The sequence below is a fragment of the Mesoplodon bidens genome, assembly GCF_964165515.1.
Source record: "Mesoplodon bidens genome assembly, chromosome: 8".
Lineage (NCBI taxonomy): Eukaryota > Metazoa > Chordata > Mammalia > Artiodactyla > Ziphiidae > Mesoplodon > Mesoplodon bidens.
The window spans coordinates 80,793,055-80,810,661 of record NC_138165.1 but is presented as its reverse complement, the minus strand read 5'-3'; the positions used below and the strand labels follow the sequence as shown (position 1 = coordinate 80,810,661).

The window sequence follows — 17,607 nt, the reverse complement described above, 5'->3', positions numbered from 1 at the left end:
CTTCTAGATCAATCTAGTAATCTATTTATGTGACAGTTGTCAAAATAATTTTCAACAACAAGGAAATACTTTGTGAAGCAACCCATCCATATGCTAAAATGGAGGAATGAATTAGTAACCCCATACTTCTTGGAGTTAGATCAATCTTTTACAAAGTGAGATACTGAAAGCCTATATGGAAAGGGTAATCTTGGCAAAATAATATCATGAACAATCCCTGCAAGGCCATTTTTGAAGAAATAACATTAAATCTCCATATAGGAACCCTGTGTGGGCAGATGCTTTAAAGAGTAGCCTCAGGGGTCACCATAACCAATATTCAAGAGAGACTATGTAGGACCACTTTTAATTCACTTTTGTTTCCAAAGTTTAGGAATTCCAAACATAGGCAATCCAAACATGACCCCACAAGTAGACTTTATAATGTCATACTAATGATGTAAGGGGAAACAAACGTCACAGGCAATTTGGCATAACAAACAGGAGAATAAATCATGAAAAAAAATGTATATGCAGTAGAAATATGACTGCCTTCTTTAATTTTAGTTAATCGAAAAGGTGGAGTGGGCTGCTTCAGCCAAAGTTCAAAGTTTGGGATATTTTGGATAGCTTAATAAAATATGTCCTACATCCTTTAGCAAGTTATTAATTTCTCCTCCTCAGTTTCTTCATCTGTAAAATGAGGATAATAATAATATCCACTTCATAAAGTTGCTGCAAGAACTACGTAAACTAATATATAAAAAGGGTTTAGTGCCTGATAAACAGTGGATGCTAAATAAGCTTAGTATGATCTGCCACATAGACCCACTGTAAGTCAAAAGGGGGATAAGAGGTTCTACGTTGGTATGGCAGAGTAGATTTTCCACTGAAATTATTGATAAGATTACAATATAATTAGTTTTAAAATATATAAACAACAAAAACATGATAAATATATATCAAAACAAACAACAATTTAAAATTAGATGGAAGTAGACATGAAAAAAAGAATTTACATTCATAGAGTGGATATGTTCCATGTAAATGCATACACCCACAAATGTCCCCAAATATAAATACTCTTAAGACATGTTTGTACCTTAAAAATGATTTCTCTTAGTCTGTCAGAGTATTTCTGATTTAAGAGCAAGGCATAAAGTATGTCAGCATTTCCTGGTTCAAACAGCAGTAAGAAAAGTTGACCTCTAGTTGGGCTGGTACGTAGGAGACCGAAGACTATGTCCAAAATTCCAAAAAGCTTTTAAAATTAAGCAACACAAACAACCACACTCATATATGGAAGCATAAATAAAGTCATAAACCACAAATAGTTATTTAAGTCCTCTATACCCTCATGTTCTGGCTTAACTGGATTATTTGATGTCTTCTGAACCCTCCTTGCCTTTCCTCCATTAGGCTTTTGGCTTATTCCATTTCCTTTTGTATATCCTCTCACTACTCACATTCACCCGCTGAACCATTCCTATCCTGCTTGGTCCATATGAAAAGCCATCTCTTCCATGAAGCCGTTCCTAATCTCCTCAACATGTAACACTCTCCAGTGAAAACCTCATGGGACTTCATATTTCTCTTATAGATATTATCATACTCTTTTTTGTTTCATAATTATTTATAAACATTTCTTATCTATCCCTGCCTCCATTAGGCTAGAAATAAGAATGATAATTCTTTCATCACTAAATACGTACAATATCTAGTATTACTCTATGTATATGTATAATAAAAGTATTCAATAAATAATTGTTTGACTAAATTGACCAAGAAAATATCATTGGCAATGAATCACAGCAGGTGACAATACAGCTATCATGAAATAAGATGGTTATTCTAAATAAGAGAAGCTCTTGAAGTAGTTCAACCTTATAAGGAAATAGCCTAAGTTAACTCTTCTATATAATACCAATTATGAAGTCATATAACCTCTGGGTACACAATGCATATATCATGACAGAGGGCAAAATATTTGAGTCAACATAAATTAAGGATGCTCAGATTTGGTGTTGAGAGTGGTATACCGAAAGAGCACAGAAAGAGCAGTAAATACACCTGGGTTATTTTTCCAGGTATATCAGCTGTGTAACTTTTTAAGTCACCTAATCTCTCTGAACATATATTTCCAAATGTGCACATGGGAAGAGTAATTCCTGGTCTGTATATTTTGTATCAGTGGTCAAATTCTACCATGCATCAGAATCACCTGGAGGGCTTGATTTGGCCATATATTTGCATTTCTAAAAAATTCCCAGGTAAGTGGGTCCATACATTGAGAACCACTGTCTTAAAGGGTAGTTCTGAGGTAAAAATGAATAGTGTACGTAGAAGCATTTAAAAATAGAAATACAGTTATAATTTACTCTTTATGCAAAATTTTTATGAACCTATGATATATTAAAATTCATGTTAGAAATTTGCCTAGTAACTTTGATAATAGTTAAATATACATCATGTGGCCTATGAAAACAGATTTCAGAATTGCCAGAACAAGTATTTCCACATACTGTTTTCTAGCTAATATTTTACTATTAGCTAGAAAATAAATATTTTATTACACTGCTATTTATTTTATTAAACTTTCAGTTAGATAAAATTCACTTAACTGCTTAATAATATTATATGTGACACTATAAACATTTTATTCTTAAAATGTTATATTACATGTAAGTTTAAAAGAAGATGATATAGCAACTTAATTATTAAAAAGTAATAACAGATTTATCCAGAGCATAATACCTGTTCTTCTTCATTGATAGCAGATATATAACCCATAATACTTTGTATCTCTTCATGAGTTCCGCCTTTGCACAGAAAATATTTAATTAGTCCATACAAAGAAGTCCTTATTGTTCGAATATCATCTAGAGACAGCTCACTACATTTACCATCACTCCTGAAAGAGAAAGTAAATGGGCAAGAATTGAAATTTTTAATTTTTATATTTTTGTACTTTTATATATAAAAGATTTCATAGTTTAAAAGAAGTTGTTTCCTTGTAATTATTAGAATTCATAGCATCTTTGGCTTCTTTTTCTTTTTAAGGAAAACCTTTTGAAGTTAGGAGTTGCAACAACAAAGACATAAATAGTTAAAACAGCTTATATTTATGCAATACTATGTAGCAGACACAGTTCTAAGTGCTTTACACATTACTAATTCATTTAATTTAATCCTCAAAACAACCATAGGAAGTCATACAGTTTTATTATCTCCTTGTCACAAAGCAGAAAACTTTAGCACAGAAAAGTTGAGTAAGTTGCCTATGGCTAGACAATTAATGAAACATAATATTCAAACCCAGTGTATGTGATCCACTGTTCATCATTTTAACCTCCACAACATCCTGGCTCTCTGAAGTTAAAGGTATTTGAACTGCTGGAAAATAAACAATCTAGATGTTCCAATCAAGTAACAGAAACAATATCAAACTGAGAAGGAGTAAGGATATCATACCCATAATAAATCCTAAGTGTATCTAGGAGAAACTGTACACCATACTTCTTTCGGAAAGCTCTCCTGCTGTCCTTGATGATGGTGGAAAGATACTGTATGTGACCTAAAATAGAAAGTTCACTCTTCAATTATATACCTAAAATAAAGTCACATAAGTAGTAATACATTTCTAAAACAACTATAAAATTTATCCAACAGCCTGCTCTCACCAATTCGAAAGGGAAAATCTCCACGGTTCCAAATACGGAAGTCAAAGAGTAAATACTGATACATTTGTTGCAGGAGCTGCATATTTTTCTCTAATGATACCTGCTCAATGAGTAATTGAATTGCCATCAATACATTAACATCCATCAAGGTGCTTGGCACCTGAAATCCAAATAGAAGAGGGTTCTGTAAAGTTCAGTTTAAATAATTGTCATTAAGCTATAATTTGAAATTATTAATTCAGAACATCTACTAAATATAAAAATCTTGGTTAGAAAAATATAAACAATTTAAACATTATTTTTTCTGATGTAACTCTAGAACATATTCCTAAAATAGTGTCTTTAAATGATGAAATATCCCAAATACCAAAGTTAACACACAAGGTCCTTACATCAAAGATTATACACTGTTATGTAAGATAAGTAGTTCTTGTATAAGGTGATTCAAGTTTTAAAAAGCTGCTTGTGAAATAAATTATATCCTCTAATATAACTTAAGCTATAATAGTATAATTTTAAAAATATATTTAATAAAAAAAAATATATATATATATTTATTTATTGGAAAGAAAAAAAACCTCAACACTAACTGGTAATTACAATCATCAGTCACATCTACATAACGTTAGACTAGCTCACCTTCTGAAGTAAGGCACCAAGAATGGCAACTCCATGGGAGTGAATAAGATTGTCCTGGTTAATAGGATGTCTTTGAATAAAGTGTTTCACAATCAAGATAAATGTTGCAATTAAATTTCTCTCTAGTCTTGACTCTGTGGAATTGTGAACACGTCATTAATTATCATAATTACATAATCACTTTTGTATCACATGTTCTATATCATATGCATATTGTAACAAACAAGGAATTTGGTTCAGGAATTTGCATCCAAAGGTCACTTGCAGAACATAAATATCAGAGAAATCAGTGACTGCATATTATATACTTATATGAACATGTAAATATTTTCTCTACCATAAATTTAACAATGTTGTCCGATTTCTGCTAACAGTACAAACTAAGGATAGTCAAGAGTATAATCAACATCTTAAGTGTTTTGACTGAAGTATGCACTTTCTGAACTCCATTAGTAAAATTAGGGATGGACTACTTCAGCTACAAATGGTTAAGTTTCTTCATCATGGTAGCAAGACATTTCAATCTACCTTTCAGTTAATTCTCAAGTTTCTCAATGACTAGTTCATGTTAATTTCAGCTTAATACCTGATGCCTTTGTGGAGTTCAATACCACCCAATCTCCTTCTACAGGTGTTATCAATTCAGGAACGGTGCTTTCATTCAATCCCTCAGGAATCTGTCCTTCACCAAAGTGGCTGATTTGTTCCATGAGAGGAAAGAGTACATTTACTCCACCTATGCAGTTTATGCTGTCCTGAAAGAGGAAACTACAATTTTTTAATCTTATAAAACACAGGCAATTTTCTCACTTAATACCTACACAGCATGTATGAGGTTACAATTTGCTAAACCTTTAAGCAGGTATATGATGGCCTAAGCTAAAGGAACCCTTGTACGGGCATATGCTTTAAACAGCAGCCTCATGGGTCACCAAAATCAATACTTAAGAGACAAGGCCAGACCATTTTAATACATCTTTGTTTTCCAAAGTTTACGAATTCCCAACATAGGCAATCTAAACATGACCCCATAAGTAGACTTCATAATGTAACACTAGTGATATAAGAGGTAACAACTGTCACAAGGCAATTAGTCACAACAAACAGAACAAGTCATGAAAAAAAAGAATGTATTTGCAGTACAAATATGACTGACGCCTCTACTTTAAGTTTACAGAAAAGGTGGAGTGAGTGGCTTCAACTGAAGTTCAAAGTGACTGACTATTCTGGATAGCTTAACAAAATATATTCAGTATCTTAGACAAGTTACTAATTTCCCCAGCCTCAGTTTCTTCATCTGTAAGATGAGGATAGTATTAATTCCCACTTTGTAAAGTTGTTACAAGGATGAGATAAGCTAATACATGAAAAGTGCTTAGTGCCTGACATACAATGGGTGCTATATAAGATTAGCTATTATTAACTGCTAAAATGTTCTGAACTGCCATGTTTACATACCTTAAGTCCGTAAACAACCTCTTCATAGTCTGCCTGTTTTTCATATTGATTTTTAAGGGCTTTTTACAGTAAGTAAACTAGAATTTTTGATGGGAAGTGTTTTTTTCTCAGTTGTCATTTCATTTAACTTTTTTTGGCTTTGATTTTGCTGCAGTATAAAAAAGCAATAATCTTTTTCTTGACAATTCTGTTCCTTTTTGATTTCTACATATCTACAGTAAAGGCAACTAAGACTGCTTTGATTTTCGAGTATAATGTATGACACAAGTAATCAGCTTTCTCTATATAAGTAATTCATAAAACTATCCTTATAAAACCAATCTTATACATGACATCAAAAGTTAACTTACAAATTGGCAAACACGTCATAAATCTTACTATGTTAACAGGTAAGAATAAGTGTCCTTATCTCAACTAAGGATTAATCTCCAAAATACATAAACAGATCATGCAGCTCAATATTAAAAAAACAAACAACCCAATCAAAAAATGGGCAGAAGACTTAAATAGACATTTCTCTAAAGAAGACATACAGATGGCCAAGAGGCACATGAAAAGCTACTCAACATCTCTAATTATTAGAGAAACACAAATCAAAACTGCAATGAGGTATTATCTCACACCGGTTAGAATGGGCATCATCAGAAAACCTACAAGCAACAAATGCTGGAGAGGGTGTGGAGAAAATGGTGGGAATGTAAATTGATACAGACACTATGGAGAACAGTATGGAGGGTCCTTAAAAAACTAAAAATAGAATTACCATATGACCCAGCAATCCCACTACTAGGCATATACCCAGAGAAAACCATAATTCAGAGAGACACATGCACCCCAATGTTCGTTGCAGCACTATTTACAATAGCCAGGACATGGAAGCAACCTAAATCCCCATCGACAGACGAATGGATAAAGAAGATGTGGTACATATACACAATGGAATATTACTCAGCCATAACAAGGAACGAAATTGGGTCTTTTGTAGAGACGTGGATGGATCTAGAGACTGTCATACAGAGTGAAGTAAGTCAGAAAAAGAAAAACAAATATTGTATATTAACGCATATATGTGGAATCTAGAAAAATGGTACAGATGAACTGGTTTGCAAGGCAGAAATAGAAACACAGATGTAGAGAACAAACATATGGAAACCAAGGGGGAGAAAGAGGGTGGGGGGGTATGTGGGGGTGGGTGGGATGAATTGGGAGATTGATATTGACATATATACACTAATATGTATAAAATAGATCACTAATAAGAACATGCTGTATAAAAATAAGTATAATAAAATTTAAAAAACTTACAAATTGGCAAACAAGTCATAAATCTTACTATGTTAACAGGTAAGAATAAGTGTTCTTATCTCAAAGTCAAAGAGAAAAAAGCTTTATACCACATGAATAACATGAGATTAATACAAACTGATGGATTCATTTTTACATAGAAGAATTATCCTAATGATTTCTGTTCATTGAAACAATAAGCATATTTGATTGGTATTAAATGACTAGAAGACAAAAGTTTTGTTGTTTTTTTTTGCTGATTTATCAGCAAGTTCCAGTATAACTACCTTTTATATTTATTTTTATTTTACTTAGGCTATAATTTCTATTTAATATATCTTTTAAGGAAAGCCTATATTTTAGAAATAGGATATCTCTGACTTTCACATTAGCCCAAATAATCTTTACTAGTTTAATCACTCAGTCAACAATGTTATTATGTATCCCTGTGCCAGGCACTGGGGGAAGAAGCCGTGTTCCCTCTTCTGAAGTTCTTAAGGACTACTGGAGAATTGAGCAAGCAAACAGTTAACTATTCACCATGATAACTGAAATAATAGAAACTGCTATAGGTACTCATGACAAGAATAGTTAACTCCGTCTTGGGAAATAAGTAGAGGCCTTTAGATAGAAGCAAAGACATTACATCCAGCTAAGACATAAATATGAGGCACATGAAAAAGGCAGACAAGATATAATGGCTAGATGGGGTTATGAAGAAGAGGAAAAATTACTCATCTTTAACCTCAGAGAGGAAAGATCTAAGTTTGTTTAAAGCTGATGGACAGGAGACTAGACAGGGAGAAGTATGTGATATAGGAGAAAAGGGATAATCAATGAAGTCTCTGAGGGGTTGAAATCTGTTAGTTTTAGGGATTAAATACCTTAAAAGTGGAGCTATTAAGGAGGGCAGCATATTTTTCTTACGAAAACTGCTAAGCTCATGGCATGGTTTAAAAAGGTAACTATGTTACAAACAAATCAAATAGTCATTCAACTACTTATTTATTTATCCTTCAAACTGTGTATCTGCAAACATTTTAAACAGGACTTATTCAGATCAATCTGGTGGTGCTCAAAAGACAAAAGTTTTTAAAGGATCAGTACACTTAAATAGATAATATGTTGCCCATCGTTCATCATTAACTTACCTTAATGTCCCAGTTTACTACCTTGTTTCCTGTTAACCTTCCATGCAAACAATTAGTAGATAAATCAAGACAGATTGAATTTTTGCAGGCCTAAAAGTAAAAGAACAATATGGCAAACAGCTAAGCACAAAGAAGACAAAACATAACTTTAACTATATATGGAACATTTCACCATAATTTTAAAACGTATATAGTATAGTCAAGGATAAGATGCTTACAATATTAAGTTTAGTGGTACTCTTCTCTGATTGTCTTTTAAAAGAATCAGGGACTAGATTCTAATGCACTCACTCAGCAAATGCAGGTCACTGCTGCTTGTCATCTGACAGATAAGGATTAGCTAGAATTTACCATTTACCAATCACATAGTTTAAAATTCCTTTTATTCTAAACCAATATATGCAAACAGATTTTTGACTTTTTAAAATATTCAATGTTTTATTCCCATTAGTACAGAAAATTATATCACAATACAAAAATCAAACCACAGGCATAAGACACTATTTTCCCTTATATTACTGACTGACAATTTTAGTTATATTCAAATTAAGAGCTTTGTCTGCAACTCTAGAAATTGTTAAAGTTATTTGTTAACTTCCATAAAGGTTTATAAAGCAGGGAACCTCACATGTAACCTGTGAACTGGCAGATAATGAAACATCCTTGAATCTATGTAACCTGTGAGCTGGCAGATAATGAAACATCCTTGAATCTAACCCCCAGTCCAAAAGAAAATAAAGAAACCTACAAATTTTAGCACAGATGATGTGGTTGTTGCTTTTCTCTTAAGGCAACTGAGAAAAATTGATTTAATAAAGTAAATGTAAATTGAGTTTACATTTAACTCAATGTAAACTGTATTAGTCTCTGAGACAGAAAAGTCTTTCTCCTATTACTACCTTAGTTTGGTACTATGTATCTATGACCTGTCCAAACACAGAAATCTCCCTATGGTATGACTGCCTCCAGTCTCTCTCTCCAATCCAACTTTGACACTGTAGCTCAAGACCTTTTTCTAAAATGCAAACCTGATCATATCACTCTTCTTAAAATCCTATCCATTGCCTACTATTTAGCCTGGCATAAGAGGTTTGCTATGACCTGGCCTCCACTTGGCCCTCTAACTTCATTTCTGGCCAACTGCTCCCACTCAGTGACCTATACCCAAATACACACAGAATCCAGCTTTACATTCTACGCCTTTGTAGGTGTTGCTCACTGCACATCTCTCCCTTTACTCCGCCTTTTAAAACACAAATCAAACCAACTTTTCTATGATATTCTATCCTCCTGGAAGAACAAACCACTTTTCCTTTGTACCCACACTGTATTCTGTATATAATTCCAACACAAAAATATTGTATAGTGGTTAAGGATAGGCATTAAACAGGTTAGGTATTCACTAGAATTATGAGGCTAGGCAAGTTACTTATCTTTCCTCAGCCTCAGACAACTAGAGCTTAGAAAAGATACAAAGAGTACAATATAACCCTAAGAGCTTTTGTAAAGATTAAGTGAAACAGTACATGTGAAACATTTAGCATAGTGCTTAATACACTGTAAACACCGAATAAATGGTAGCTAAAAAGAAAAATGCTTATAAAATTATATTGCACTTATTTTTTACACATTTATTTCACTTTAGATTGTAAGCTTCTTAAAGCCAGAGGTTTTAACTTACTCATCTTTGTATCCTAAAAGCTCAGACAACTCTTGGCACAAAGAGAACACTCAAAAAATTTTAAATTGATGGTTAAACACCTCCTACAAATAAGTACAAAGAGGAAAAACTGTTGACTGCTAAAATTCCCTGGAGTAGCTTTTCCCAAACTAACACTTGTTAATAAGTGAAATGAAAATCAAAATGTGTTCTATGTTCAAATAACTGGTGAAAAAGTAGGATAAAACAAATGTGAACTAGTTTCTTTATAAGCAGAATTCTTCAAGTGTATGATCCATCTCCAAGAAGGATATACAGAATGCAACATTCCCTCAACGTTATTTAACCACAGAATTCTTGTATCATGATATGTTACCATTTTCAAGAAATGTTCCTCCAATAAACTGTTTTATTGTATATATTTGTCATATTGGGTTTTGTGAGGAAAAATAGTTATTTTAAATATTACAGAATTTTTACTTCCAAAAGTAAAAATTCAACCTTAGCATTATTAAAATCAAAGTTACTTTGAAAAAAGGATATGCCAAAAAGACTCAGTTAGTCATCACATGTCTAGACGTGTCACCGATTAGTGAGATTAAGTCCAATTATTTCCTATCCAGCTATACGGAATAGTTATAATGAAAATAAGTATAAGAGATAGTCCCTAGGGGAAAAAAAAAAAAAGAGAGAGAGAGATAGTCCCTGCCAGGACATAACTTAAAATCTAGTTTGGTAAACAAACATGCATATCTTTGGGAAAAAGTATTATAAAAAGCAAACAAATAATAAATAAGAGACTCAAGGGGTATTATAACCAATGCAATGTTCAAATGGATCCAAGATTAAATTTTTAAAAGGCTAAGCAAATATTTTGGGGAAAACTGGGAAAATTTGAACATGGGTTGTAAAGGACATGAATTATTGATCATTTTCTCAGGTAGGTTAATGATTATGTTGTAAAGTTTAGGAGTAAAGTGTCTTGATTGCTATGTCGATCTGCTTTCACAAATGATTTGAGATAGATGAAGACCAAGTGCAGCAAAATGTTAGTAACTGGTGAATTTAGGTAAAGAGTATACAGGATTTCACTTTACCATTCTTTCAACTTCTCTCTAGGTTTGAAATTAATCAAAATAAAAAGGTAAGGGGAAATACCACCTGACAAGTAAATTTTATTAGGTTACACATAAATAAGCATTCAGGGTAATAAATTATGACCATGTACTAGCTGGTTCAACTAGGGGGGAAAAGGTCTATGGTGTATAATATCACACAACAGAAGCAACTTCTGGGTTAAAGTAACATTAAATATAATGAAGGCAATTAATATTGTTTATGCCACTTCTCCCTTTTCTTCCTCCCAGTTCTACCTTTGATCTTTCCCTCAGCCCTTGCTAACCTCAATTACTTTCACTACATAAACGACTTTTCTTGAAGGAAAAAGGACTGGGCATGGTATGCATATACGTAGTTTTTCTTCTTCTGATGTAAACATTTCTTTTGTTTTCTTGTTAACCACATTTTAAAAATAAAGAGGGAATTCCCTGGCAGTCCAGTGGTTAGAACACTGTGCTCTCACTGCCGAGGGCCCAGGTTCATTCCCTGGTCAGGGAACTAAGATCCCACAAGCCGTGCAGCCAAAAAATTTTAAAAATTAAAAAATAAACAAAGAAAAAGTTGAGCACAATTCTGTTTCATCTCTCCTTCCAAAAAAGGAGAATACATTTAAACAATTTCATTTACTGAAGTTGATTCATTAGTACAAATTCCCACTACAAGCATTTCCATTCATACGACTGGGATGACATAATGATAACACTTGAACCATAGTTGAGAACTGCATCTTAATTTTTACTGCTTCTCATCTTCTTTTGAAAATTAATAATTTTTTTTTTTTTTTTTTTTTTTTTTTTTTTTTTTTCTGTACGCGGGCCTCTCACTGCTGTGGCCTCTCCCGTTGCGGAGCACAGGCTCCGGACACACAGGCTCCACGGCCATGGCTCGCGGGCCCAGCCGCTGCGCGGCATGTGGGATCTTCCGGGATAGGGGCACGAACCCGTGTCCCCTGCATCGGCAGGCGGACTCTCAACCACTGCGCCACCAGGGAAGCCCTAATAATTTTTTAACAGTAATTCAAGCCCCTTCTTTTCAATTACCCACTGAAATGACAAAAGGAATAAAAATGGAATTTTAGTTCACAATATAGTTACAGCTAGATGGACAGTCCATGCATTTACTCTGACCTTTGCAGTGTAGTGAAGAAGGATGTTACCAGGCAGGTCAGCCATGTCAGACTCTTGAAATTTCCAAGGGCTTAAACAGTTTGGACCTGAAAATTATTTACACACACACACACACACAAATCATTGAATATATATGGCCTCCTCAGGTCTGTGTAATCAGAAAAAAATTTTTAATTAAGCTGTTTTAAGCTTCTCTTCTTTTATAACACAGTTAAAACACATTAGCCAAAATGTACTTTATTTTTATATCACATCCAATTCGTCTAACACCTAGTAGGAGAGGGGGTAGATCAATCTCTACTACAGAAAAGAAATTTTATACAGCATTAAAAACGAATATAGGGCTTCCCTGGTGGCACAGTGGTTGAGAGTCCGCCTGCCGATGCAGGGGACACGGGTTCGTGCCCCGGTCCGGGAAGATCCCACATGCTGCGGAGCGGCTGGGCCTGTGAGCCATGGCCGCTGAGCCTGTGCGTCCCGAGCCTGTGCGTCCCGAGCCTGTGCTCCACAACGGGAGAGGCCACAACAGTGAGAGGCCCGCATACCACAAACAAAACAAAACAAAACAAAACAAAAAACTAATATAAAACATAACAAAGTTTATACATCTATCAAATGTAAAACAATTCAAATTTGTAAGATAAAACAGCAAAACAACCAATCAATAATGTGAATAGATATCACAGAAATGGAACAGCAAATGAGTAGGAAAAAACTCTTGACTTTACTAAAAAAACAAAAACAAAAACAAAACTACAAATTAAAGCAAGGTTCCATTTTACATCAAAAAATAGAGGAAACAGTATTTACCATTCCATCTTAATGAGGCTGTAGTGAGTTGGATATACTTATGTGTTACTGGTAGGCACTGTCAATTGGTATATCCTTTATGAAAACTGAGTAGGTAACATGTATTGAGAGCTATAAAAATATTCACACCCTTTGAATATTTATCCTGGGAACTTATCATAAGCAAGTCCATCAAAATACAAAAAAAAATTGGTACAATAGTTCATCATATTTAATGTTTGACGTTTATAACTATTAAAAATTATAAACCACCTAAGTAAATCATGCATTACTAATCTAACAAAATATTATGTAGCCATTAAAAATAATCATTATGAATAATACATAACAAATAATTATTACTTATAAGAGTAGAATTTTAAGTAGGAAAATAGTAAGAGCAAAATCCAAACTATATAGCTATAATGACCACACTAAATGACTTATTATTAACTTGGAATTTATTTAGATTAAAGGTCAACTTCAAATACTTTGGTGAGTTTTAAAGTAACGACAAGGTTCTAACATAAACTTTTTAAGTGTGGACAGAGACATTCATCTCAAAACTCCATGTAATCTAAAAAAAGACATTCTGACAAATAAGCTAAGCTGCAGAGTCAATATACATAATTACTTATAGGCTTAACTCCTGAATTTTGCAAATAGTTATGATCCAATAACAACCAGTGTGTATCTTTAAACTCAGAGCCAAATGAAAAAGTAAAAGCCAAAACAATAACTTGTACTTTTACCCAAGAACTCCTAATTCTAATGCCTTCATGAATTATTCAGATATATTAATATATAAATTATAAAAATGACAAGTTTTGAATAAGACTCATATGACTCTAGAATCAGTTGTGTGACTTCTTATGAAGACAAACTTACACTTTGTTTCATCAATGTATTAAAGTCTGTCAAAAGCACTGGCAGTATTATAGATTGAATTGTGTACCCGCCCACTCAAAATTCCTATGTTGAAGCTCTAACCCCCAGTGTGACTGTATTTGGAGACAGGGCCTGTAAGGGGTAATTAAGGCTAAATGATGTCATAAAAGTCAGGCCCTAATTCAATAGGGCCCCTTATAAGAAGAGGAAAAGACAGCAGAGATCTCTCTCTGCACATACACACAGAGAACATATTCCATGTGAGGACAGAGCAAGAAGGCAGCCATCTGCAAGCCAGGAATAGAGGATTCACTAGAGACCAAGCCTGACGGAAACTTGAGGTTGGAATTCTAACTTCCAGAATTCTGAGAAAATAGTGTTTAAGCTATCTAGTCTGTGGTATTTTGTTACAGCAGTCCTAATAGACTAACACAGGCAGTATTATGGATGATATTTGAAATATTTCTCAAAGGTTTGTTTTTTTATGCATATCAAAAAACTTATAGTATACTATAATTAATTATAACGTATAATGTACTTGAAAGTTGTGAAGAGAGTAAATCTTAAATGTTATCAACACACACATTAAAAAATGGTAATTATGTGAGGGTATGGAGGTGTTAACCAACTTTATTACAGTAATCATTTTGCAGGGTATACGTGTATCAAATCAGCACATTGCATACCTTAAACTTATATATGTTATAATGTCAATATCTCAATAAAGCTAAGGGGAGTAAAAGTACGATGTGTGGTGGGCTTTTTCTTCCCTTTCAGTTCCAGTTAAAACAAATATAGTTGACCCTTGAACAACATGAGGTAAACTGTGTGGGTCCACTCATATGTGGATTGTTTTCAATAGTAAATAGACAGTACCACAATCTACAGATGCAGAACCATGCATACAAAGGAACTGCATATATATGGAGGGCCGACATAAGTTATATGTGGATTTTTGACTTCATGAAGGGTTGGCACCCCTAACCCTAGAGCTGTTCAATGGCCAACTGTACATTCTTTAGATCAAATATATTCTTCAGAATATATTTAGGCAACAGAAAAAACTATTTCAGTTTAATTAGGCAGTATGATGGTACATGCTCACCTGCTAAATATAATGCCTTCACCTGAAGAGGCTGCAGTGCTTCATAGAAGATGATAACAGACCCCAGCTGACCCTCCAGAGATGTGGGACACCCCCATTCACTGTCTTGTGTTCCAGCTGATATCAATTTGGTAATCAACTTTGATTTTTCCATTGTTCCTCCCCAGGAAGCTGATGACAAAATTCCACCAAATGATGTTCGATGAGGGGTAATGGGAGAAGAAAAAGGTGGATCTGGGATTTGGGATGGTGGAGGAGTGGTGGTTCTTTGCCCAGCTGAACCAATGCAGCAAGAAATAAAAGGCTAAAAGTAAGAAACAAACAAATATAATAAATTACACATTTTAATTAAATCTCTATCCTCATATTTAAAATAAAAGTACATAAAATTAAGCAGTACACTGAAAAACAAAGTTTTGTTTTTAGTGGATCATGCTGTGTGCATGTGTGTGTATACATAAGATATCATTACAGATGTTACATTTGGCCTATGGGATTTGGATGCATTACTTTTATAACTAACTTTACATCCTTCTGTAAATTTTGAGTTTTTAATGAGTGTATATTTAGTAAAAGATTTTTTACTTCACTATATTCTAAAGTAGAGAAAACCACCTTTCTCCCTTAAAATTTATAAGCAGAGAATTACACATCAGTATAATACTGCTAATTACAGATTATCCTGAAGTGATCATAGACATGAACAGCAACAAGAAACTACTGGAATCCTAGAAGGACTTGGAAAATAATTGAATCCATTCCATTATCTTTAGAAAAGGCCCTTTCAAAAATGTCCAAAAATTCTCAAAGAACTTTCACACTAATGTTGCTTAAGAATCACCTCAGTAAATAAATTCTATCTTATCCCTAACTACAATGTAAATATTTAAGGTTTCTTCATTATTGTTTCAAAATCAATGAAAAATTCGATGATGGAAAAGGGTGCATCTAAATATTTGGTATACCTGGAGAGCTTTATTAAATGATCCTTTGTCCTGCTCTATTCAATTTCTTTAGCTTTCCTGTTATGAGTCTATTTTTCTAAGACTTTAATTACATTTGTTTCTTCCTTGAATTGTTTTTCTTTATTATATGTTGTCTGACTTCACCTAATGATGACAGGCTAACAGAATTAAATATTAACTTACTATATCTTAGTATGCAGAAAACACTAAAACTTACAGGCACATATTTAGAATAAACAGAAGCTTATACATTAAACTGAAAAAATTTTCAAGAGTTTGCAATCAATTGGTCCCATAAAGAGTAGGTTAGGGACTTCCCTGGTGGTCCAGTGGTAAAGAATCCACCCTACAATGCAGGGGATGCGGGTTCAATCCCTGGTCAGAGAACTAAGATCCCACAAGCCATGGGGCAACTAAGCCTGCGCACCTCAATGAGAGAGCCCGCGTGTTGCAAGCTATAGAACCCACACGCCCTGGAGCCCACGTGCCCGGGAGCCTGCACGCGCCACAACTAGAGAGAGAAAACCCGCACACCACAACTAGAGAGAACCCGCGTGCCTATGGAAAGATCCTGTATGCCTCAACAAAGATCCCATGTGCTGCAACTAAGACCCAACACGACCCCCCCACCAAAAAAAAGGAAAATAAGTGAATAATAAAATAAATATTTATTTAAAAAAAAAAGAGTAGGTTAGATGTGCTTACTTCATTCGTGGCAGGAAATCTCAGAGGGGCAGAGACCTTCTGCTGTCCATTGTCATAGATATATACAAGGCTCTGACCAAAGGGCCTTTTTCCAGGCATGTGAACAATGGTTATGTTGTGCTGGTAAAGTAAAACACATATTTAAAAAGTAAAAATTACATTAAGTCTTTGCAATAACAAATGTTTTCAGAGTATTACTATATAACTAGTTTGTGTGAAATGTAGAACAGTAAGTTTAAGCATAATTAAACACTGATTAAAATGATGCTGTTAAAGTAACAATTTTGCCTGTAGTACTGTAAAAGAGCTTCTGACTATTCTAGAAAATCTACACACAATTGTAACATAGTACCTTTTCTGCATTTTCCAAGTCTATGAATGTTCTTTAGAATCAATGTTTCTAATGAGAAGCATTTTATTTTTTAAGAAAAGCAATAGAAATGCATTGTTTTTTAACAATTTCTGCTCTCATTTTAAATTGAAATTCAAAATCAAATTTGATTCTAGAAAACTTGAAATTTTTTCAGCAGAGAAATGATTACCACTGAGATTATGATACATGGTATTAACTCCTTTATAGGTAAACTTCAACATGAATAGAACTTTAACATAAAATTAATCAACTCTCAACAAGCAGATGATAACACCTGACGTACACACACCAAACATGTGTTTTTTTAAAAGGAAAGAACCCAGAAGTTAGATGTGATGCCCTAAAGCCTTACCCAGAGGGAATCACAGAAACTGTGGTCAGGAAGCATAACTGTTGCATATTCTCTTTTCGTGCACACTGCCACAACCAACATACCTGAATGGGTAATAAAAGCTTCAAAACCCATGCCACTTCCTGTAAAAAAGCTAACAAAAGTACGTATTATCAGAACTTTTGAAGTCAGTTGTACAGTTTCATCATCACTGGGGCACACAAAACCATAACTTCACCATGAATATCTTTACCGAACACACAGTGGCTTATATTCTATTGCCATACACCATCAATCCCACCTTGCCTCAAAGTTGATTTTTAAATCTTTTTTGGGCATAGCAGTTTAGTAAAT

The 17,607-nt window shown here is 33.9% G+C and overlaps 1 protein-coding gene across 9 annotated transcripts in view; it reads right to left on the bottom strand.

Moving 5' to 3' along the window:
- The window catches only part of NBEAL1 (neurobeachin like 1), a 181,770-nt gene that overhangs the window by 84,716 nt on the left and 79,447 nt on the right, over positions 1 to 17,607 (bottom strand). For all 9 annotated transcript variants that reach the window (XM_081241721.1, XM_081241722.1, XM_081241717.1 and 6 more), the window contains 11 exons: positions 17,275 to 17,407; positions 16,550 to 16,669; positions 14,880 to 15,183; positions 12,098 to 12,183; positions 8,192 to 8,281; positions 4,885 to 5,053; positions 4,299 to 4,432; positions 3,660 to 3,819; positions 3,451 to 3,553; positions 2,734 to 2,890; positions 1,082 to 1,240 (listed from right to left, as the gene is read on the bottom strand). In XM_081241721.1, coding sequence (XP_081097847.1) covers positions 1,082 to 1,240; positions 2,734 to 2,890; positions 3,451 to 3,553; positions 3,660 to 3,819; positions 4,299 to 4,432; positions 4,885 to 5,053; positions 8,192 to 8,281; positions 12,098 to 12,183; positions 14,880 to 15,183; positions 16,550 to 16,669; positions 17,275 to 17,407 — 1,615 coding nt within the window. The remainder of the gene's footprint in view (positions 1 to 1,081; positions 1,241 to 2,733; positions 2,891 to 3,450; positions 3,554 to 3,659; positions 3,820 to 4,298; positions 4,433 to 4,884; positions 5,054 to 8,191; positions 8,282 to 12,097; positions 12,184 to 14,879; positions 15,184 to 16,549; positions 16,670 to 17,274; positions 17,408 to 17,607) is intronic.